Below are 24,219 nucleotides of genomic sequence, written 5' to 3' on the forward strand. Positions count from 1 at the left end.
TCATACCATTTGCTCTCTGTATACAGATTTCAGTCTCTCCGATTATAGCTCAAAATTACCAGACCAAGATATTGTGAAAACTGAAAAACCATTGAATAAATATGAAGTATATTCGTTGCTATTATTCTCTATCTTAGATGCTGGCAGCAGCAACACTGAAAGTTTGCCTAACATACTCTACAATAATATTCTTTTCTTTCATTAGAAACAACAGGAACAACGACAACAGGGTCCACAGTTAGTACCACATCAGGTTAGTAATATAACATTTCTCATCACCAAACTTTACGTTCACCTTCTGCATCTCATTGCTAGATTCTATGAGGTTGAATTGCACATAAAATGTGGAAGAAACAGTTCTATATCCTCTCAATAAAAATTACAAACTCTCAGTGTGCAAATATCAAAATGGTAAATAAATTGATCAGGTGCCCTCTGGAAAAGACTGCACTCTCTACTTTGAAAGCAGCATTGTGCATGGCACAATTGATTGGACACAAAAGTGAAATTTCACTGAGAATGACTTTGCGATAAAATATCTCCTCCCTCCAACTAACATGCTGTGGACATTAACCAACACCAGGATTTCTGAATTTATCACATTTGCAGGTAACTGCTAAATAACTTATTGTCAAAGACTCGGTACATTCATTCCTCAGCGAACCACAACCAACTTCTCAAATGCAGTCATTAAAGGAAAGTCTTTAACCTTCCCTGACCAAGTTTCGTTTCACAGTTCAGCACATGCCCACATAATAAATATCTCATTGGACATCCACTTAAATATCCTGAATAAATTCCTGCACCCACAGATTACATGCTTGCCAAATACCGCTCACGAGATCTTTGACAAAACAAGAATCGACTGGTCTCTCAATATAACCTGATTGCATGTTCTTCAATAGATCTTCAAATTGTCAAATCAGTCTAAATACTCTTTCTTGACTTAAAACAAAACTGACAACTTGCTCTTGTAACTTAAGATTCCTGCTTGAGTTGAAACACAATTGTACTTCTTCTCCAGGGACAGCACCAACAACAACATCTGGTACAACAGCGTCCACAGCAAGTTCCACCACAGGTAAAGAAAGTCATTTCAGTAAAGAACACAACATTTTTGGACAATGTGTGGATACCTGCACTACATTTTACCTCAGTTCCATTGCTTCATTTTTACCACTGTAGCTCCAAATAAAGGCAAACAATTCTTCCCTCATTTGGCTCTGTATTTTGGACATAAGCCCTCTAAATAATATTGGATACTGACAGTAAATTAATGATCTGTCAATGACTTCGAGACATTCTGCTGCAACAACCAACACTTGTTTGCTGTGATTGAGTATTATATCCTTTTTTCTTATTACTAACACAACCAATCACATCAACAAAAGGAACCACAGTCAGTCCCATATCAGGTGAGGAATATCATTCGCAAACCATTCCTTTCTACTTCAGAACTTGTCTGCTGGATATCACAACATTACATTAAATCCACATTTGGGAACAGTAGGTGATAGTGCTTCTGACTACAATTACAACACATTACTGCCAAAACACTGGAATACCTTATGAATTCAGCAGGGCTTGAGGGATTGCACTGCCCTCAGTATTCTTCAAATAAGCAATGAGCATGACAGTATTTGGTGGACACGAAAATTAAATGATAGGGCCTGTGACGTTTCAGTGCAGTAGTTTCTCGGACTTCAAAACATGCTGTAGATCTTAAATAACTGTGAGATTTCTGAATATAAAGTCAACGAAGAGCTGGAGCATTCTTTTATCACAAAATGCTCATCCAAACTGGCAGACTCAGTTATTGAAAAAGAAAATTTATCCTGCTTTTACCAAATTGCCTTCATACGTTCCTACCGGGCCATGTAATAAATACATTATTCAAATTCAAGGAAAGTTTTCCAAACCTATTCATATACTCATAGATGACATAAATATTGTGTATTAGATCAATGGCAAAACAGGAATCGATTTGTCCCTTACAATAATCTAGCTAAGGTTTCCAGAACAGCAACTGAAAAATTAATATTTGTTGATTTATATTCTGAGCTTCCTGATCCAGCTGAAATACATTCTACTTCTTCCATAGGAACAACATCACCAACAACTGTGTCCACCACCACTTCCACAACAGGTAAGGAATATTCCTCAAGTAAATATCAACTAATTTAAGATAATGATTTGATATGTCTCCAACAGCTAACCCCTAGTTTACGATCTTCTTTCATACCATTTGCTCTCTGTATACAGATTTCAGTCTCTCCGATTATAGCTCAAAATTACCAGACCAAGATATTGTGAAAACTGAAAAACCATTGAATAAATATGAAGTATATTAGTTGCTATTATTCTCTATCTTAGATACTGGCAGCAGCAACACTGAAAGTTTGCCCAACATACTCTACAATAATATTCTTTTCTTTCATTAGAAACAACAGGAACAACGACAACAGGGTCCACAGTTAGTACCACATCAGGTTAGTAATATAACATTTCTCATCACCAAACTTTACGTTCACCTTCTGCATCTCATTGCTAGATTCTATGAGGTTGAATTGCACATAAAATGTGGAAGAAACAGTTCTATATCCTCTCAATAAAAATTACAAACTCTCAGTGTGCAAATATCAAAATGGTAAATAAATTGATCGGGTGTCCTCTGGAAAAGACTGCACTCTCTACTTTGAAAGCAGCATTGTGCATGGCACAATTGATTGGACACAAAAGTGAAATTTCACTGAGAATGACTTTGCGATAAAATATCTTCTCCCTCCAACTAACATGCTGTGGACATTAACCAACACCAAGATTTCTGAATTTATCACATTTGCAGGTAACTGCTAAATAACTTATTGTCAAAGACTCGGTACATTCATTCCTCAGCGAACCACAACCAACTTCGCAAATGCAGTCATTAAAGGAAAGTCTTTAACCTTCCCTGACCAAGTTTCGTTTCACAGTTCAGCACATGCCCACATAATAAATATCTCATTGGACATCCACTTAAATATCCTGAATAAATTCCTGCACCCACAGATTACATGCTTGCCAATTAATGTGCATGAGATCTTTGACAAAACAAGAATCGACTGGTCTCTCAATATAACCTGATTGCATGTTCTTCAATAGATCTTCAAATTGTCAAATCAGTCTAAATACTCTTTCTTGACTTAAAACAAAACTGACAACTTGCTCTTGTAACTTAAGATTCCTGCTTGAGTTGAAACACAATTGTACTTCTTCTCCAGGGACAGCACCAACAACAACATCTGGTACAACAGCGTCCACAGCAAGTTCCACCACAGGTAAAGAAAGTCATTTCAGTAAAGAACACAACATTTTTGGACAATGTGTGGATACCTGCACTACATTTTACCTCAGTGCCATTGCTTCATTTTTACCACTGTAGCTCCAAATAAAGGCAAACAATTCTTCCCTCATTTGGCTCTGTATTTTGGACATAAGCCCTCTAAATAATATTGGATACTGACAGTAAATTAATGATCTGTCAATGACTTCGAGACATTCTGCTGCAACAACCAACACTTGTTTGCTGTGATTGAGTATTATATCCTTTTTTCTTATTACTAACACAACCAATCACATCAACAACAGGAACCACAGTCAGTCCCATATCAGGTGAGGAATATCATTCGCAAACCATTCCTTTCTACTTCAGAACTTGTCTGCTGGATATCACAACATTACATTAAATCCACATTTGGGAACAGTAGGTGATAGTGCTTCTGACTACAATTACAACACATTACTGCCAACACACTGGAATACCTTATGAATTCAGCAGGGCTTGAGGGATTGCACTGCCCTCAGTATTCTTCAAATAAGCAATGAGCATGACAGTATTTGGTGCACACGAAAATCAAATGATAGGGCCTGTGACGTTTCAGTGCAGTAGTTTCTCGGACTTCAAAACATGCTGTAGAACTTAAATACCTGTGAGATTTCTGAATATAACAACAACGAAGTGCTGGAGCATTCTTTTATCACAAAATGCTCATCCAAACTGACAGACTCAGTTATTGAAAAAGAAAATTTATCCTGCTTTTACCAAATTTCCTTCATACGTTCCTACCGGGCCATGTAATAAATACATATTTCAAATTCAAGGAAAGTTTTCCAATCCTATTCATATACTCATAGATGACATAAATATTGTGTATTAGATCAATGGCAAAACAGGAATCGATTTGTCCCTTACAATAATCTAGCTAAGTTTTCCAGAACAGCAACTGAAAAATTAATATTTGTTGATTTATATTCTGAGCTTCCTGATCCAGCTGAAATACATTCTACTTCTTCCATAGGAACAACATCACCAACAACTGTGTCCACCACCACTTCCACAACAGGTAAGGAATATTCCTCAAGTAAATATCAAATAATTTAAGATAATGATTTGATATGTCTCCAACAGCTAACCCCTAGTTTACGATCTTCTTTCATACCATTTGCTCTCTGTATACAGATTTCAGTCTCTCCGATTATAGCTCAAAATTACCAGACCAAGATATTGTGAAAACTGAAAAACCATTGAATAAATATGACGTATATTAGTTGCTATTATTCTCTATCTTAGATACTGGCAGCAGCAACACTGAAAGTTTGCCCAACATACTCTACAATAATATTCTTTTCTTTCATTAGAAACAACAGGAACAACGACAACAGGGTCCACAGCTAGTATCTTATCAGGTTAGTAATATAACATTTCTCATCACCAAACTTTACGTTCACCTTCTGCATCTCATTGCTAGATTATATGAGGTTGAATTGCACATAAAATGTGGAAGTAACAGTTCAATATCCTGCAAAGAAAAATTACAAACTCTCAGGGCCCAAATATCAAAATGGCAAATAAATTGATCAGGTGCCCTCTGGAAAAGACTGCACTCTCTACTTTGAAAGCAGCATTGTGCATGGCACAATTGATTGGACACAAAAATGAAATTTCACTGAGAATGACTTTGCGATAAAATATCTTCTCCCTCCAACTAACATGCTGTGGACATTAACCAACAACAAGATTTCTGAATTTATCACTTTTGCAGGTAACTGCTAAATAACTTATTGTCAAAGACTCGGTACATTCATTCCTCAGCGAACCACAACCAACTTCTCAAATGCAGTCATTAAAGAAAAGTCTTTAACCTTCCCTGACCAAGTTTCATTTCACAGTTCAGCACATGCCCACATAATAAATATCTCATTGGACATCCACTTAAATATCCTGAATAAATTCCGGCACCTACAGATTACATGCTTGCCAAATACCGCTCATGAGATCTTTGACAAAACAAGAATCGACTGGTCTCTCAATATAACCTGATTGCATGTTCTTCAATAGATCTTCAAATTGTCAAATCAGTCTAAATACTCTTTCTTGACTTAAAACAAAACTGACAACTTGCTCCTGTAACTTAAGATTCCTGCTTCAGTTGAAACACAATTGTATTTCTTCTCCAGGGACAGCACCAACAACAACATCTGGTACAACAGCGTCCACAGCAAGTTCCACCACAGGTAAAGAAAGTCATTTCAGTAAAGAACACAACATTTTTGGACAATGTGTGGATACCTGCACTACATTTTACCTCATTTCCATTGCTTCATTTTTACCACTGTAGCTCCAAATAAAAGCAAACAATTCTTCCCTAATTTGGCTCTGTATTTTGGACATAAGCCGTCTAAATAATATTGGGTACTGACAGTAAATTAATGATCTGTCAATGACTTTGAGACATTCTGCTGCAACAACCAACACCTGTTTGCTGTGATTGAGTATTATATCCTTTTTTCTTATTACTAACACAACCAATCACATCAACAACAGGAACCACAGTCAGTCCCATATCAGGTGAGGAATATCATTCGCAAACCATTCCTTTCTACTTCAGAACTTGTCTGCTGGATATCACAACATTACATTAAATCCACATTTGGGAGCAGTAGGTGATAGTGCTTCTGACTACAATTACAACACATTACTGCCAAAACACTGGAATACCTTATGAATTCAGCAGGGCTTGAGGGATTGCACTGCCCTCAGTATTCTTCAAATAAGCAATGAGCATGACAGTATTTGGTGGACACGAAAATTAAATGATAGGGCCAGTGACGTTTCAGGGCAGTAGTTTCTCGGACTTCAAAACATGCTTTAGATCTTAAATAACTGTGAGATTTCTGAATATAACGTCAACGAAGAGCTGGAGCATTCTTTTATCACAAAATGCTCATCCAAACTGACAGACTCAGTTATTGAAAAAGAAAATTTATCCTGTTTTTACCAAATTTCCTTCATACATTCCTACCAGGCCATGTAATAAATACATATTTCAAATTCAAGGAAAATTTTCCAAACCTATTCATATACTCATAGATGACATAAATATTCTGTATTAGATCAATGGCAAAACATGAATCGATTTGTCCCTTACAGTAATCTAGCTAAGGTATCCAGAACAGCAATTGAAAAATTCGTATTTGTTGATTTATATTCTGAGCTTCCTGATCCAGCTGAAATACATTCTACTTCTTCCATAGGAACAACATCACCAACAACTGTGTCCACCACCACTTCCACAACAGGTAAGGAATATTCTTCAAGTAAATATCAACTAATTTAAGTTAATTGTATGATATGTCTCCAACATCTAACCCCTAGTTTACGATCTTCTTTCATACCATTTGCTCTCTGTATACAGATTTCAGTCTCTCCGATTATAGCTCAAAATTACCAGACCAAGATATTGTGAAAACTGAAAAACTATTGAATAAATATGAAGTATATTAGTTGCTATTATTCTCTATCTTAGATACTGGCAGCAGCAACACTGAAAGTTTGCCTACCATACGCTACAATAATATTCTTTTCTTTCATTAGAAACAACAGGAACAACGACAACAGCGTCCACAGTTAGTACCACATCAGGTTAGTAATCTAACATTTGTCATCACCAAACTTTACGTTCACCTTCTGCATCTCATTGCTAGTTATTATGAGGTTGAATTGCACATAAAATGTGGAAGAAACAGTTCTATATCCTGCAAAGAAAAATTACAAACTCTCAGGGCCAAAATATCAAAATGGCAAATAAATTGATCAGGTGCCCTCTGGAAAAGACTGCACTCTCTACTTTGAAAGCAGCATTGTGCATGGCACAATTGATTGGACACAAAAGTGAAATTTCACTGAGAATGACTTGGCGATAAAATATCTTCTCCCTCCAACTAACATGCTGTGGACATTAACCAACAACAAGATTTCTGAATTTATCACATTTGCAGGTAACTGCTAAATAACTTATTGTCAAAGACTCGGTACATTCATTCCTCAGCGAACCACAACCAACTTCTCAAATGCAGTCATTAAAGGAAAGTCTTTAACCTTCCTTGACCAAGTTTCGTTTCACAGTTCAGCACATGCCCAGATAAAAAATATCTCATTGGACTTCCACTTAAATATCCTGAATAAATTCCTGCACCCACAGATTACATGCTTGCCAAATACCGCTCACGAGATCTTTGACAAAACAAGAATCGACTGGTCTCTCAATATAACCTGATTGCATGTTCTTCAATAGATCCTCAAATTGTCAAATCAGTCTAAATACTCTTTCTTGACTTTAAACAAAACTGACAACTTGCTCTTGTAACTTAAGATTACTGCTTGAGTTGAAACGCAATTGTATTTCTTCTCCAGGGACAGCACCAACAACAACAACTGGTACAACAGCGTCCACAGCAAGTTCCACCACAGGTAAAGAAAGTCATTTCAGTAAAGAACACAACATTTTTGGACAATGTGTGGATACCTGCACTACATTTTACCTCAGTTCTATTGCTTCATTTTTACCACTGTAGCTCAAAATAAAGGCAAACAATTCTTCCCTCATTTGGCTCTGTATTTTGGACATAAGCCCTCTAAATAATATTGGATACTGACAGTAAATTAATGATCTGTCATTGACTTCGAGACATTCTGCTGCAACAACCAACACTTGTTTGCTGTGATTGAGTATTATATCCTTTTTTCTTATTACTAACACAACCAATCACATCAACAACATGAACCACAGTCAGTCCCATATCAGGTGAGGAATATCATTCGCAAACCATTCCTTTCTACTTCAGAACTTGTCTGCTGGATATCACAACATTACATTAAATCCACATTTGGGAACAGTAGGTGATAGTGCTTCTGACTACAATTACAACACATTACTGCCAAAACGCTGGAATACCTTATGAATTCAGCAGGGCTTGAGGGATTGCACTGCCCTCAGTATTCTTCAAATAAGCAATGAGCATGACAGTATTTGGTGGACACGAAAATTAAATGATAGGGCCAGTGACGTTTCAGTGCAGTAGTTTCTCGGACTTCAAAGCATGCTGTAGATCTTAAATAACTGTGAGATTTCTGAATATAACGTCAACGAAGAGCTGGAGCATTCTTTTATCACAAAATGCTCATCCAAACTGACAGACTCAGTTATTGAAAAAGAAAATTTATCCTGCTTTTACCAAATTTCCTTCATACGTTCCTATCGGGCCATGTAATTAATACATATTTCAAATTCAAGGAAAATTTTTCAAACCCTATTCATATACTCATAGATGACATAAATATTGTGTATTAGATCAATGGCAAAACATGAATCGATTTGTCCCTTACAATAATCTAGCTAAGGTTTCCAGAACAGCAATTGAAAAATTAATATTTGTTGATTTATATTCTGAGCTTCCTGATCCAGCTGAAATACATTCTACTTCTTCCATAGGAACAACATCACCAACAACTGGAACAACAGTGTCCACCACCACTTCCACAACAGGTAAGAAATATTCTTCAAGTAAATATCAACTAATTTAAGATAATGATTTGATATGTCTCCAACAGCTAAGCCCTAGTTCACGATCTTCTTTCATACCATTTGCTCTCTGTATACAGATTTCAGTCTCTCCGATTATAGCTCAAAATTACCAGACCAAGATATTGTGAAAACTGAAAAACCATTGAATAAATATGAAGTATATTAGTTGCTATTATTCTCTATCTTAGATACTGGCAGCAGCAACACTGAAAGTTTGCCTAACATACTCTACAATAATATTCTTTTCTTTCATTAGAAACAACAGGAACAATGACAACAGGGACTACAGTTAGTACCACATCAGATTAGAAATATAACATTTCTCATCACCAAACTTTACATTCACCTTCTGCATCTCATTGCTAGATTCTATGAGGTTGAATTGCACATAAAATGTGGAAGAAACAGTTCAATATCCTGCAAAGAAAAATTACAAACTCTCAGGGCCCAAATATCAAAATGGCAAATAAATTGATCAGGTGCCCTCTGGAAAAGACTGCACTCTCTACTTTGAAAGCAGCATTGTGCATGGCACAATTGATTGGACACAAAAATGAAATTTCACTGAGAATGACTTTGCGATAAAATATCTTCTCCCTCCAACTAACATGCTGTGGACATTAACCAACAACAAGATTTCTGAATTTATCACTTTTGCAGGTAACTGCTAAATAACTTATTGTCAAAGACTCGGTACATTCATTCCTCAGCGAACCACAACCAACTTCTCAAATGCAGTCATTAAAGGAAAGTCTTTAACCTTCCTTGACCAAGTTTCATTTCACAGTTCAGCACATGCCCACATAATAAATATCTCATTGGACATCCACTTAAATATCCTGAATAAATTCCGGCACCTACAGATTACATGCTTGCCAAATACCGCTCATGAGATCTTTGACAAAACAAGAATCGACTGGTCTCTCAATATAACCTGATTGCATGTTCTTCAATAGATCTTCAAATTGTCAAATCAGTCTAAATACTCTTTCTTGACTTAAAACAAAACTGACAACTTGCTCCTGTAACTTAAGATTCCTGCTTCAGTTGAAACACAATTGTATTTCTTCTCCAGGGACAGCACCAACAACAACATCTGGTACAACAGCATCCACAGCAAGTTCCACCACAGGTAAAGAAAGTCATTTCAGTAAAGAACACAACATTTTTGGACAATGTGTGGATACCTGCACTACATTTTACCTCATTTCCATTGCTTCATTTTTACCACTGTAGCTCCAAATAAAGGCAAACAATTCTTCCCTCATTTGGCTCTGTATTTTGGACATAAGCCCTCTAAATAATATTGGGTACTGACAGTAAATTAATGATCTGTCAATGACTTTGAGACATTCTGCTGCAACAACCAACACCTGTTTGCTGTGATTGAGTATTATATCCTTTTTTCTTATTACTAACACAACCAATCACATCAACAACAGGAACCACAGTCAGTCCCATATCAGGTGAGGAATATCATTCGCAAACCATTCCTTTCTACTTCAGAACTTGTCTGCTGGATATCACAACATTACATTAAATCCACATTTGGGAACAGTAGGTGATAGTGCTTCTGACTACAATTACAACACATTACTGCCAAAACACTGGAATACCTTATGAATTCAGCAGGGCTTGAGGGATTGCACTGCCCTCAGTATTCTTCAAATAAGCAATGAGCATGACAGTATTTGGTGGACACGAAAATTAAATGATAGGGCCAGTGACGTTTCAGGGCAGTAGTTTCTCGGACTTCAAAACATGCTTTAGATCTTAAATAACTGTGAGTTTTCTGAATATAACGTCAACGAAGAGCTGGAGCATTCTTTTATCACAAAATGCTCATCCAAACTGACAGACTCAGTTATTGAAAAAGAAAATTTATCCTGTTTTTACCAAATTTCCTTCATACATTCCTACCGGGCCATGTAATAAATACATATTTCAAATTCAAGGAAAATTTTCCAAACCTATTCATATACTCATAGATGACATAAATATTCTGTATTAGATCAATGGCAAAACATGAATCGATTTGTCCCTTACAGTAATCTAGCTAAGGTTTCCAGAACAGCAATTGAAAAATTCGTATTTGTTGATTTATATTCTGAGCTTCCTGATCCAGCTGAAATACATTCTACTTCTTCCATAGGAACAACATCACCAACAACTGTGTCCACCACCACTTCCACAACAGGTAAGGAATATTCTTCAAGTAAATATCAACTAATTTAAGATAATGATATGATATGTCTCCAACATCTAACCCCTAGTTTACGATCTTCTTTGATACCATTTGCTCTCTGTATACAGATTTCAGTCTCTCCGATTATAGCTCAAAATTACCAGACCAAGATATTGTGAAAACTGAAAAACCATTGAATAAATATGAAGTATATTAGTTGCTATTATTCTCTATCTTAGATACTGGCAGCAGCAACACTGAAAGTTTGCCTACCATACGCTACAATAATATTCTTTTCTTTCATTAGAAACAACAGGAACAACGACAACAGCGTCCACAGTTAGTACCACGTCAGGTTAGTAATATAACATTTGTCATCACCAAACTTTACGTTCACCTTCTGCATCTCATTGCTAGATATTATGAGGTTGAATTGCACATAAAATGTGGAAGAAACAGTTCTATATCCTGCAAAGAAAAATTACAAACTCTCAGGGCCAAAATATCAAAATGGCAAATAAATTGATCAGGTGCCCTCTGGAAAAGATTGCACTCTCTACTTTGAAAGCAGCATTGTGCATGGCACAATTGATTGGACACAAAAGTGAAATTTCACTGAGAATGACTTGGCGATAAAATATCTTCTCCCTCCAACTAACATGCTGTGGACATTAACCAACAACAAGATTTCTGAATTTATCACATTTGCAGGTAACTGCTAAATAACTTATTGTCAAAGACTCGGTACATTCATTCCTCAGCGAACCACAACCAACTTCTCAAATGCAGTCATTAAAGGAAAGTCTTTAACCTTCCTTGACCAAGTTTCGTTTCACAGTTCAGCACATGCCCAGATAAAAAATATCTCATTGGACTTCCACTTAAATATCCTGAATAAATTCCTGCACCCACAGATTACATGCTTGCCAAATACCGCTCACGAGATCTTTGACAAAACAAGAATCGACTGGTCTCTCAATATAACCTGATTGCATGTTCTTCAATAGATCCTCAAATTGTCAAATCAGTCTAAATACTCTTTCTTGACTTTAAACAAAACTGACAACTTGCTCTTGTAACTTAAGATTCCTGCTTGAGTTGAAACGCAATTGTATTTCTTCTCCAGGGACAGCACCAACAACAACAACTGGTACAACAGCGTCCACAGCAAGTTCCACCACAGGTAAAGAAAGTCATTTCAGTAAAGAACACAACATTTTTGGACAATGTGTGGATACCTGCACTACATTTTACCTCAGTTCTATTGCTTCATTTTTACCACTGTAGCTCAAAATAAAGGCAAACAATTCTTCCCTCATTTGGCTCTGTATTTTGGACATAAGCCCTCTAAATAATATTGGATACTGACAGTAAATTAATGATCTGTCATTGACTTCGAGACATTCTGCTGCAACAACCAACACTTGTTTGCTGTGATTGAGTATTATATCCTTTTTTCTTATTACTAACACAACCAATCACATCAACAACATGAACCACAGTCAGTCCCATATCAGGTGAGGAATATCATTCGCAAACCATTCCTTTCTACTTCAGAACTTGTCTGCTGGATATCACAACATTACATTAAATCCACATTTGGGAACAGTAGGTGATAGTGCTTCTGACTACAATTACAACACATTACTGCCAAAACGCTGGAATACCTTATGAATTCAGCAGGGCTTGAGGGATTGCACTGCCCTCAGTATTCTTCAAATAAGCAATGAGCATGACAGTATTTGGTGGACACGAAAATTAAATGATAGGGCCAGTGACGTTTCAGTGCAGTAGTTTCTCGGACTTCAAAGCATGCTGTAGATCTTAAATAACTGTGAGATTTCTGAATATAACGTCAACGAAGAGCTGGAGCATTCTTTTATCACAAAATGCTCATCCAAACTGACAGACTCAGTTATTGAAAAAGAAAATTTATCCTGCTTTTACCAAATTTCCTTCATACGTTCCTATCGGGCCATGTAATTAATACATATTTCAAATTCAAGGAAAATTTTTCAAACCCTATTCATATACTCATAGATGACATAAATATTGTGTATTAGATCAATGGCAAAACATGAATCGATTTGTCCCTTACAATAATCTAGCTAAGGTTTCCAGAACAGCAATTGAAAAATTAATATTTGTTGATTTATATTCTGAGCTTCCTGATCCAGCTGAAATACATTCTACTTCTTCCATAGGAACAACATCACCAACAACTGGAACAACTGTGTCCACCACCACTTCCACAACAGGTAAGAAATATTCTTCAAGTAAATATCAACTAATTTAAGATAATGATTTGATATGTCTCCAACAGCTAAGCCCTAGTTCACGATCTTCTTTCATACCATTTGCTCTCTGTATGCAGATTTCAGTCTCTCCGATTATAGCTCAAAATTACCAGACCAAGATATTGTGAAAACTGAAAAACCATTGAATAAATATGAAGTATATTAGTTGCTATTATTCTCTATCTTAGATACTGGCAGCAGCAACACTGAAAGTTTGCCTAACATACTCTACAATAATATTCTTTTCTTTCATTAGAAACAGCAGGAACAATGACAACAGGGACTACAGTTAGTACCACATCAGATTAGAAATATAACATTTCTCATCACCAAACTTTACATTCACCTTCTGCATCTCATTGCTAGATTCTATGAGGTTGAATTGCACATAAAATGTGGAAGAATCAGTTCTGTATCCTCCAAAGAAAAATTACAAACTCTCAGGGCGCAAATATCAAAATGGCAAATAAATTGATCAGGTGCCCTCTGGAAAAGACGGCACTCTCTAATTTGAAAGCAGCATTGTGCATGGCACAATTGATTAGACACAAAAATGAAATTTCACTGAGAATGACTTTGTGATAAAGTATCTTCTCCCTCCAACTAACATGCTGTGGACATTAACCAACACCAAGATTTCTGAATTTATCACATTTGCAGGTAACTGCTAAATAACTTATTGTCAAAGACTCGGTACATTCATTCCTCACGGAATCACAACCAACTTCACAAATGCAGTCATTAAAGGAAAGTCTTTAACCTTCCCTGACCAAATTTCATTTCACAGTTCAGCACATGCCCACATAATAAATATCTCATTGGACTTCCACTTAAATATTCTGAATAAATTCCTGCACCCACGGATTACATGCTTGCCAATTAATGTGCATGAGATCTTTGACAAAACAAGAATCGACTGGTCTCTCAATATAACCTGATTGCATGTTCTTCAATAGATATTCAAATTGTCAAATCAGTCTAAATACTCTTTCTTGACTTAAAACAAAACTGTCAACTTGCTCTTGTAACTTAAGATTCCTGCTTGAGTTGAAACACAATTGAATTTCTTCTCCAGGAACAGCACCAACAACAACATCTGGTACAACAGCGTCCACAGCAAGTTCCACCACAGGTAAAGAAAGTCATTTCAGTAAAGAACACAACATTTTTGGACAATGTGTGGATACCTGCACTACATTTTACCTCAGTTCTATTGCTTCATTTTTACCACTGTAGCTCCAAATAAAGGCAAACAATTCTTCCCTCATTTGGCTCTGTATTTTGGACATAAGCCCTCTAAATAATATTGGATACTGACAGTAAATTAATGATCTGTCAATGACTTTGAGACATTCTGCTGCAACAACCAACACTTGTTTGCTGTGATTGAGTATTATATCCTTTTTTCATATTGCTAACACCACCAATCACATCAACAACAGGAACCACAGTCAGTCCCATATCAGGTGAGGAATATCATTCGCAAACCATTCCTTTCTACTTCAGAACTTGTCTGCTGGATATCACAACATTACATTAAATCCACATTTGGGAACAGTAGGTGATAGTGCTTCTGACTACAATTACAACACATTACTGCCAAAATACTGGAATACCTTATGAATTCAGCAGGGCTTGAGGGATTGCACTGCCCTCAGGATTCTTCAAACAAGCAATGAGCCTGACAGTATTTGGTGGACACGAAAATTAAATGATAGGGCCAGTGACATTTCAGTCAGTTGTCTCTCGGACTTCAAATCATGTTGTAGATCTTAAATAGCTGTGAGATTTCTGAATATAGCATATTCCCTGATACCTGCTGAATACAACTTTGACTAAGTGCTGCAGCATTCTTTAATCCCAAAATTCTCATCCAAACTGACAGACTCAGTTATAGAAAAAGAATCTTTATCCTGTTTTTACCAAATTTCGGTCTATGTAATAATATAACCTCTTACTGCCAATATATTCAATTAGCTTATGAATTCAGCAGGGCTTGAGGGATTGCACTACCCTCAGTATTCTTCAAAGCAGCAATGAGCACGACAGTACTTTTTTTTGGACATGAAAGCTATCTTTGAAATATGCTGAGGATAGTGAATAACAGATGGATTTCTGAATGTAGCCCATTGCCCAATAACTGCCAAATACTACATCACCTAAGACATGGAACATTCCTTCCTCGGGGAATACACCTCCAAATTTTCAGATCCATTCAAGGAAAGCGAATCTGTATCCTGCTCTTCCCAAAATTCCCCAAATATCTTCTCACTGGTCCATGTAATATATATCGTTTTAGAATTGCAGGAGAATTTTCCAAATATATTTATATACTGACAGACAACATGCTTACTAAATGGTGTGTATTAAAGCATTGACAAAACAGGAATCGATTGGTCCCTTTAAATTATCTGGCTATGGTTTCCTCAGCAGTAATTGATAAATTCAAACCAGTCTGATTCATATTTGCTGATTGATATTTTAAACTTCCTGATCCCACTGAAACACAATGTACTTTTTTTCCAGGAACAACATCATCAACAACTGGTACTACTGTTTCCACCACCAGTTCCACGACAGGTAAGGAATATTCTTCCAGTAAATATAAACTAATTTCAGACAATGACTTGACAGTTCTGCAACAGTACACATCGAGTTGAAAATTTTCTTTGATACCATTTCTGCTGTCTATACAGATTTCAATCTCATACTTCAGCTCAAATTCATCAGACAAAGTATTTGTGAAATCTGAAAAAAAAATTGAGGGAATGTGAAGTATGGCTGGTGGTGTTCTCTGCCTTTGATACAGTCAGAGGTAACAATGAAAATTTGCCGGCCATACTTGACAATAATATTCTTTTCTTTCTTTAGAAACAACACCAATGACAACAACAGAGACCACAGTTAGTACCACATCAGGTTATTTACAACATTTCTCAAAACCAACCATTACCTTCTTCTTCTGCACCTCATTGCTCGAATCAATTATGTTGAATTTCACATAACATGTGGAACCATGTCATAGCACTTTTAAAAACCATTTGCCTCTCCTTCAGCATCTCTCTGCTGGATATAATAACATTGCATTAAATCTAACTTCAGGAATATTTGGTTCTCTTTTTCTGAATTAAATTAGAACCTCTCACTACAAAAATATCAGAATAGCTTATGAAATGACCAGGTGCCTTGCGGGATCACACTACTTGCAGTATTCTCAAAATCAGCTATGAGCATGGCTCACTTTGGTGGACATGAAAACTGAAGTTCAGTCCCAATGACTTTTCAGCACAGTGATCTCTCCATCCTTAAAACATGCTAAAAATATTTAATAACAGGTAGATTTCTGAATATAGCACATTTCCTGATAACTACTGGATACTATAGCGACAATGAGATGGAATGTTCTTTCCTCAGGGAATGCCCCTACAAGTTCTCAGACTGAGTCAGTGAAAGAGAATTTTTGACCTGCTCTTCCCAAAATTCCCTCCACACCTTCTCACCAGTCCACATAATAAATATCTATTCAGAATTCCATTAAAATTAAACTACAGGAACGGTCGGTTATATTTCTTCTCAAAAAATTATTACAAAAACTAAATTTCAGTGCCAATTATTTTTCAGTAAAGAGCCCGCTGTCTCCTAGAAACATGCTGAGGATGTTGAATAACAACTAGATTTCTGAATATAGCGCATTTCCCGGTAACTACTGAAAACTATACTGATGAAGAAATGGAACACTCATTCCTCAGTGAATGCACCTCCAACTTCTCGTACTCAGTCAGTGAAGGAGATTGTTTATCCTTCTGTTCCGAAAATCCGCTTCATACTTTCATACTTGTCCATGTCACTAGTATCCATTTAGAATTTCAGTAAAATATTCTGAATATATTCCAACACCCACAGATGACGTGCTTTCCAAATGGGGTGCAGTTGATCATTGTCAAAACCCTTAATATGATCTGGTTATGTATTCCTCAATCGAACTTGATAAATTCAAGCCAGTCTTATTATTCTTTGCTGACGTACACCAAAAGTAACCCCTTGCTCTTGATACTTAACATTGCTGATTGAGTTGCAACATAATTGTACTTTTTCTCCAGGAACAACATCAACAACAGGTACAACTGTGTCCACCACAAGTTCCACAACAGGTAAGGAAACTCCTTTCAGTAAACATCACAAAAACTTATGACAAGGAGTGGATACCTATAGTAAATGTTACCTCTATTATTATAGTTCAATTTTTAATTTATTAGCTCAAAATAAATGTATAAGATTGTCATATATTTTGGCTCAAAAATATTCAACCAAAGTACTATGGAAATCTTGGTAATGGACTGTAATTAAACTGGGTCTTTGATACATTTTACTGCAACAAGTAACACTTGTTTGCCTCGCTTTTCTTTCATTAGAAACAACACCAACGACATCAACAACAGGGACCACAGTCAGTACTACATCAGGTTAGTAATAATACTACTGCAACCCTGAATAAAATTACAACATTCCACTGGAAAAATTGAGGAAACGCTTCTGCATACCAGGTGCCTTGCAGGACTACACTACCCTCAGTATTTTCAAAAGCAGCAATGAGCAAGGCTCACTTTGGTGGACACGGAAACTAAAATTTCAATGCCAATAACTTTTCAGCAAAATCATCTCTCCATCCTCAAGACATGCTGAAAATAGTTAATAATAGCTAGATTTCTGAATACAGCACATTGTGAAATAACTACTGAATATTATATCGACATAGAGATGGAATGTTCTTTCTTCAGGGAATGCACCTCAATTCTCAGACACAGTCAGTGAAAGCGATTATTTATCCTACTCTTCCCAAAATTACCGTCACACCGGTCCATGTAATAAATATCTACTTAGAACAGCGAAAATTTTCCAAGTATATTCATATACTCATACATGACATGCTAACTAAATGGTGTGTATTAGAACATTGACAGAATAGGTTACTGATTGGTCCCTTAAAATAATTGGGATATAGTTTACTCAATAGTACTCAATAAATTCAAGCCAGCCTGCTTAATATTTGCTGACTCATGTTTTAAGCTTTCTGATCCAGCTGAAACACAATGTACTTTTTCTCCAGGAACAACATCATCAACAACTGGAACAACTGTGTCCACCACCGGTTCCACAACAGGTAAGGAAAATTCTTTCAGTAAATATAAATGATTTTTAAGACAAAGAGTTAACACTTCTAATATAATTAATATTTACCTGCCATACTTAACAACAATATTCTTTTCTTTCATTAGAAACAATACCAACAACATCAACAACAGCTTTTGAACTGAACAGGTGTCTTGCAGGATCACACTGCCCTCAGTATTTTCAAAAGCATCCATGAGCATGGCACACTTTAGTGGACATGAAAACTAAATTTCAGTGCCACTAACTTTTCAGTGACTTTTTCTCTCCTCCAAGGAACATACTGAGGATATTTAATAATTGCTAGGTTTCTGAATATAGCCCATTGCCCAGTAGCTACTGGATGCTATCTGTACAGATAGATGGAACGTTCCTTCCTCACGGATTGCAAACACAGAAATATAGAAAACCTACAGCACAATACATATAGTTTCCACATCCTTGCTGTAGTGAAGCGACCAGAACTGAGCACAGTACTCCAAGTGGGGTCTGACCAGGGTCCTATTATAGCTGTAACATCACCTCTCGTCTCTTGAACTCAATCCCACGTTTGAGGAAGGCCAATACACCATATGCCTTCTTAACCACACAATCAACTTGCGCAGCAGCTTTGAGTACCCTATGGACTCAGACCCAAGATCCCTCTGATCTTCCACACTGCCAAGAGTCCTACAATTAATACTATATTCTGCCATCATATTTGGCCTACCAAAATGAACCACCTCACACTTACCAACTCACAGATGAGTTGAACTCCATCTGCCACACTAATGAAAATGTGTGGATACCTGGAAAATATTTCATTTCTATTATGACACTTTATTTTTTACATACAAGCTACAAATAAATACAAGAGATTGTCAGCAATTTTGACCATAAAATATAAGATTAACATACTTTGAAAGTTTCCAAAATCATTGGACTTGTACAACCAATGATTGGCTGCTGTGGTTGAGCATAATATACTTTTCTTTTTATAAAGAACAACACTGACGACATCAACAACAGGGACCAGTCAGTTCCCCATCAGATTAGTAATAAGACCATAAAGATCATAAGATATAGGAGCTGAATTGGGCTATTGGGCCCATTGAGTCTGCTCCGTCATTTAATTGTGGCGATCCAATTTTGCTCAGAGCCCCATTCCCCTGCCTTCTCCCTGTATCCCTCCATGCCTTGATCAATCAAGAATCTATCAACCTCTGTCTTAAATATACATAAAGACTTGGCCTCCACAGTAGCGTATGGCAAAGAATTCAACAGATTTACCTCCACATCTCTGTTCTAAATGGACGCCCACTATTCTTAAGGCCTCTTCCACATAAGAAACATCCTCTCCTCATCCACTTATCAAGGCTTTTCTTCATTAGATAGATTTCAATGAGGTCACCTCTCATTCTTCTGAATTCTAGATCCCCAGAGCCATCAAATGTTCTTTCAGTCCTGGAATCATTTTCATAAATCTCCTTTGAACCCTCTCTAGTTTCAGCACATCCTTCTAAGAAAAAGGTCCTACACTGTTCATAATACTCCAAGTAAGGCCTCGTCCAGGCTTTATAAAGTGTCAACATTACATCCTTGGTTTTATGTTCTAAAGTGCATGACCATACACTTTCCGACACTGTATTCCATCTGCCATTTCTTCGCCCATTCTCCTAATCTGTCCAAGTGCTCCTATAGCCTCTACGATTTCCTCAAAACAACCTGCTTCTCCACTTACTTTCATATCATCTGCAAACTTTTCAACATAGCTATCCATTCCATCATCCAAATCATTGACATATAATGTAAAAATAATTGCTTCCAACACAGACACCTGTGGAACACCATTAGTCACCAACAGCCAGTCAGAAAGGATCCTTTTATTTGCACTCTTTGTCTCCTGCCAATCAGCCACTGCTTTATCCATGCTGGAATCTTTTCTGTAATACTGCTTTTTATTTCTTCAGTGAATTCCACCAGATTTTTCGGGCAAAATTTTCCCTTAAAGAAACTTTGCTGACTATGACTATGACCTATTTTATCATGTGCCTCCAAGTACCCTGAGCCCTCATACTTAATAATCAGCCTGCTGCCCCAGCACACAACAGCAAACATGATAGTACTGGCCACCACAGACTCGTAGAACATCCTCAGCATCGTCCAGCAGATGTGAAAGGACCTCAGGAAGTAAAGACGGCTCTGACCCTTCTTGTAGACAGCCTCAGTGTCCTTTGACCAGTCCAGTTTATTGTCAATTCGTACCCCCAGGTATTTGTAATCCTCCACCATGTCCACACTGACCCCTTGGATGGAAACAGGGGTCACCGGTGCCTTAGCCCTCCTCAGGTCCACCACCAGCTCCTTAGTCTTTTTCACATTAAGCTGCAGATGATTCTGCTCACACCATGTGACAAAGTTTCCCACCGTAGCCCTGTACTCCGCCTCATCTCCCTTGCTGATGCATCCAACTATGGTAGAGTCATCAGAAAACTTCTGAAGATGGCAAGACTCTGTGCAGTAGTTGAAGTCCGAGGTGTAGATGGTGAAGAGAAAGGGAGACAGGACAGTCCCCTGTGGAGCCCCAGTGCTGCTGACCACTCTGTCTGACACACAGTGTTGCATACTTTCATATTACATCTTTACCTTCTTAATGAATTTTCTGTTGCCTTCTGTTGGTTTTTTAAATCTTCCCAATCCTCTAGTTTTTCACTAATTTTTGCTCTATTATATATGCTCTTATTGGCTTTTATGTTGGCTTTGACTTCTCTTGTTAGCCACAGTTGTGTCATTTTTCCATTAGAACATTTCTTCCTGATTTGGGATGTATATATCCTGCGCCTTCCAAATGGCTTCCAGAAATTCCAGCCATTGCTGTCATCCCTGCCGATGTTCTTTTCCAATCAGTTCTAGCCAACTCCTCTCTCATGGCTCTCTCATTCCCTTTACTCCTCTGTAATACTGATAGATCTAACTTTAGGTTCTCTTCAGATTTCAAGGTGAATTCTATCATATTGTAGTTGAGCCCACTAGAGGATCCAGAATTGTTGATCCTCTAGTGGGCTCAACCACAAGCTGCTCTAAAAATCCAAAAAATCCATCTGTGTACTAACTGCAGACACCCCAAAATATCTCTCTTTTGTTATAGTGTTGAAGGATGGTACCTTGAATATATATAAGTTTGAGTGACAGAACAGATCTGTCCTGGCCTCTACATTAAGTGGCACGGATACATCTTTAATGAAGTACTAAAGCAGGAGTATTCATCTATAGTTTTTTTCCTATGTAGTTTCAATGGGGCCATAATTAGAGTACCTGACACCCATGGAACAAATTATCAGTTGGAAGCCAAATCGTGTACAGTTTTTTATTTCATGAAAACTGATTCTCATATTAGTTGATCCACAATGTCATAGCCCCAGAATGATCCCTAACAAGCTGCAACAAGCAAAACTTGGTTGCTGTGTTTGTGTGTAATATTCAAGAACATCAACTGCAACAACCACACTAGATTTGTAACAACATCTTTCAAACACATTTCCACCTTCAGTATGTCTCTGCTAGGGGTTTGATGATTAACTCTAACTTCAGGAACTGTTGTTTATAGTTTGTTCAAAAAGTTACAACTTCCCACTGTGAAAATTTGGGGATAGCTTATGAATTCAAGAGGTGTCTTGGAGTTCCCACTGCCCACTGACATGGTTAGTGGACAGGGATTTCAGTGCCAATCACTTTTCATAAAACTCTTCTCTCTGTCCTACAGACATCTTGAGAATATCTAATAATAGCTAGAATGTTGAATATATTACATTACCAGATGACTCCTGGTTAATAAATGATAATGAGATTTAAGGTACAAAGGTAGATTGCTTTATCTCCTTCTTATCTAACTCGGTCAATGAAGCAGCATCAGTCCCAACATCAAATTCTCTCCTTCATATCTGTCCATATAACATATTAATTCAGGTTTGCATAAAATGTTCTGAAAATGTTCATATTCTCATGCATCACATCTCCATTAAGTGCTGTATTTCAGATCATTAATGAAACAGAAATCAAGTAGTCCCTGGACATAACCTGGTTAAGGATGCATAACCAAGATTTGATAAATTCAAGCCTGTCCAATTAATATTTGCTGACTCACTCCAAACTGACCCTCTGTTCTTGCAATTTAAGGTTCCTGTATCAGTCGTAACACATGTGTACTTTTTCTCCAGGAACATCACCATCAACAACTGGTACAACCAAGTCCACCAGCGGTTCCACAACAGGTAAGTAAAAATCCTTTCAGTAAATATTAGCAATTAATTTAGATCACTTTGTAGAGATATGCTTTCACTTTGACATGAATGAGTCTTTTTCTGTTAATCAGCGTCAAAAAATGGCAAATTAAATCCACTGTGATTTAATGTTGTAAAGCAATAAAATATGAAAACTAATGGGAGGGGTGTGGTGAATACTTCTTATAGCTACTGTTCCTGACTAGAAGTATCACTGAAATTTATGATTCAAATATTCTGATAAAGATCATCATCTCCTGGATTACATGCTAACTAAATGTGCATCTGAGAGACAGAGAGATTGACATCACAGAAATCCTGTATTTTCCTGGATAAATTCAGGGCACATATGTGAGATCAAAAGTATTAAGCCCAGTTTCTCTTACAAAAACTAACTCATACCAAACCCGACATGCAGTCATGCAATTCAACTGCATTCTGTAAGTGTAAATGCATTTCACTCTTCCACCAAAAACAACACCAACATCAAAAACTCCCACAACTGAGTCAGTCTATCAGTTCTACAACAGGTGAGTCAAATTCCTTTTAGTACACATTGGAATGCCTTATGACAAAGAGCAAGTGTTTCTAACAACAGCAAAATGACTTCATTTTTCCAATATATTTGCATTCTTTATTAACAAACATGCTGTAATCACACACATAACGTTTGCACAGTTTGCTGAAAACAATCGTGACAAATTATGAGTGCAATCTTAAAAATGCTTACAAAGTATGGAGGAAATGTATTGGTGTCTTATTGTTCCCATTGAATCTAATCTCCACCTCCTTTGTCAACAGTTACTACAACTGTCCACACCACTACAGAACCAGAATGTTTCTGTGATACAAATCCACAAAGAAAGGTAAAAATATTCCACCCAATTTTGTAAGTTTGAAGTTTCAGTAAGCTTACACCACAAACATTTTTAAGTGATTAAAATAGGTTTCACGATATAAAGAAAAACATTGTTATATAGCATCTGCAGAATCTCTTGTATAGTAATATGCTGCCTGCTTCTGATCTATTCTTACCCATTGTCTCAAGACTGTTTATACCCTCAGCATACTACTTAATAATGAACTGAGGTTCTGTCCACATTTCTTGCCTATTATTCAAGCTTATTCTCTTATTTATCTCACTTACCTGCACTTATTTCAGCCCATTGCTGCCAAAACTGCCGTACACACATACTTTAAAGCAACTCTTCAATGGTCTTGTTTTTTGGAGTAAGCAAAGATTTTATGAACCTACATATGTGTAGCACCGACATATGCAAATAATCTTACTTCTGCAATGTAATTTGTACAATAGTCCATCATCATAAGCAATCAATAAGTCTGTTAAAATAAAAAAATACCAAAATTATTAGCTGTGATTATCTTGAAATGATCATGCCAAAACA

At 36.8% G+C, this 24,219-nt stretch overlaps 1 protein-coding gene across 1 annotated transcript in view; it reads left to right on the forward strand.

Moving 5' to 3' along the window:
- The first annotated feature begins 7,265 nt into the window (after positions 1-7,265).
- The window catches only part of LOC140738193 (mucin-2-like), a 34,726-nt gene continuing 17,772 nt past the window's right edge, over positions 7,266-24,219 (forward strand). Inside the window, exons 1-16 of the mRNA XM_073065304.1 lie at positions 7,266-7,317; positions 7,733-7,789; positions 8,670-8,864; positions 9,979-10,035; positions 10,915-11,100; positions 11,217-11,296; positions 11,396-11,443; positions 12,215-12,271; positions 13,253-13,346; positions 14,461-14,517; positions 15,912-15,965; positions 17,486-17,536; positions 17,798-17,848; positions 18,493-18,546; positions 22,751-22,804; positions 23,615-23,679. Coding sequence (XP_072921405.1) covers positions 7,266-7,317; positions 7,733-7,789; positions 8,670-8,864; positions 9,979-10,035; positions 10,915-11,100; positions 11,217-11,296; positions 11,396-11,443; positions 12,215-12,271; positions 13,253-13,346; positions 14,461-14,517; positions 15,912-15,965; positions 17,486-17,536; positions 17,798-17,848; positions 18,493-18,546; positions 22,751-22,804; positions 23,615-23,679 — 1,212 coding nt within the window. The remainder of the gene's footprint in view (positions 7,318-7,732; positions 7,790-8,669; positions 8,865-9,978; positions 10,036-10,914; positions 11,101-11,216; positions 11,297-11,395; positions 11,444-12,214; positions 12,272-13,252; positions 13,347-14,460; positions 14,518-15,911; positions 15,966-17,485; positions 17,537-17,797; positions 17,849-18,492; positions 18,547-22,750; positions 22,805-23,614; positions 23,680-24,219) is intronic.

This window comes from Hemitrygon akajei, chromosome 14 (genome assembly GCF_048418815.1).
Source record: "Hemitrygon akajei chromosome 14, sHemAka1.3, whole genome shotgun sequence".
Classification (NCBI taxonomy): Eukaryota; Metazoa; Chordata; class Chondrichthyes; order Myliobatiformes; family Dasyatidae; genus Hemitrygon; species Hemitrygon akajei.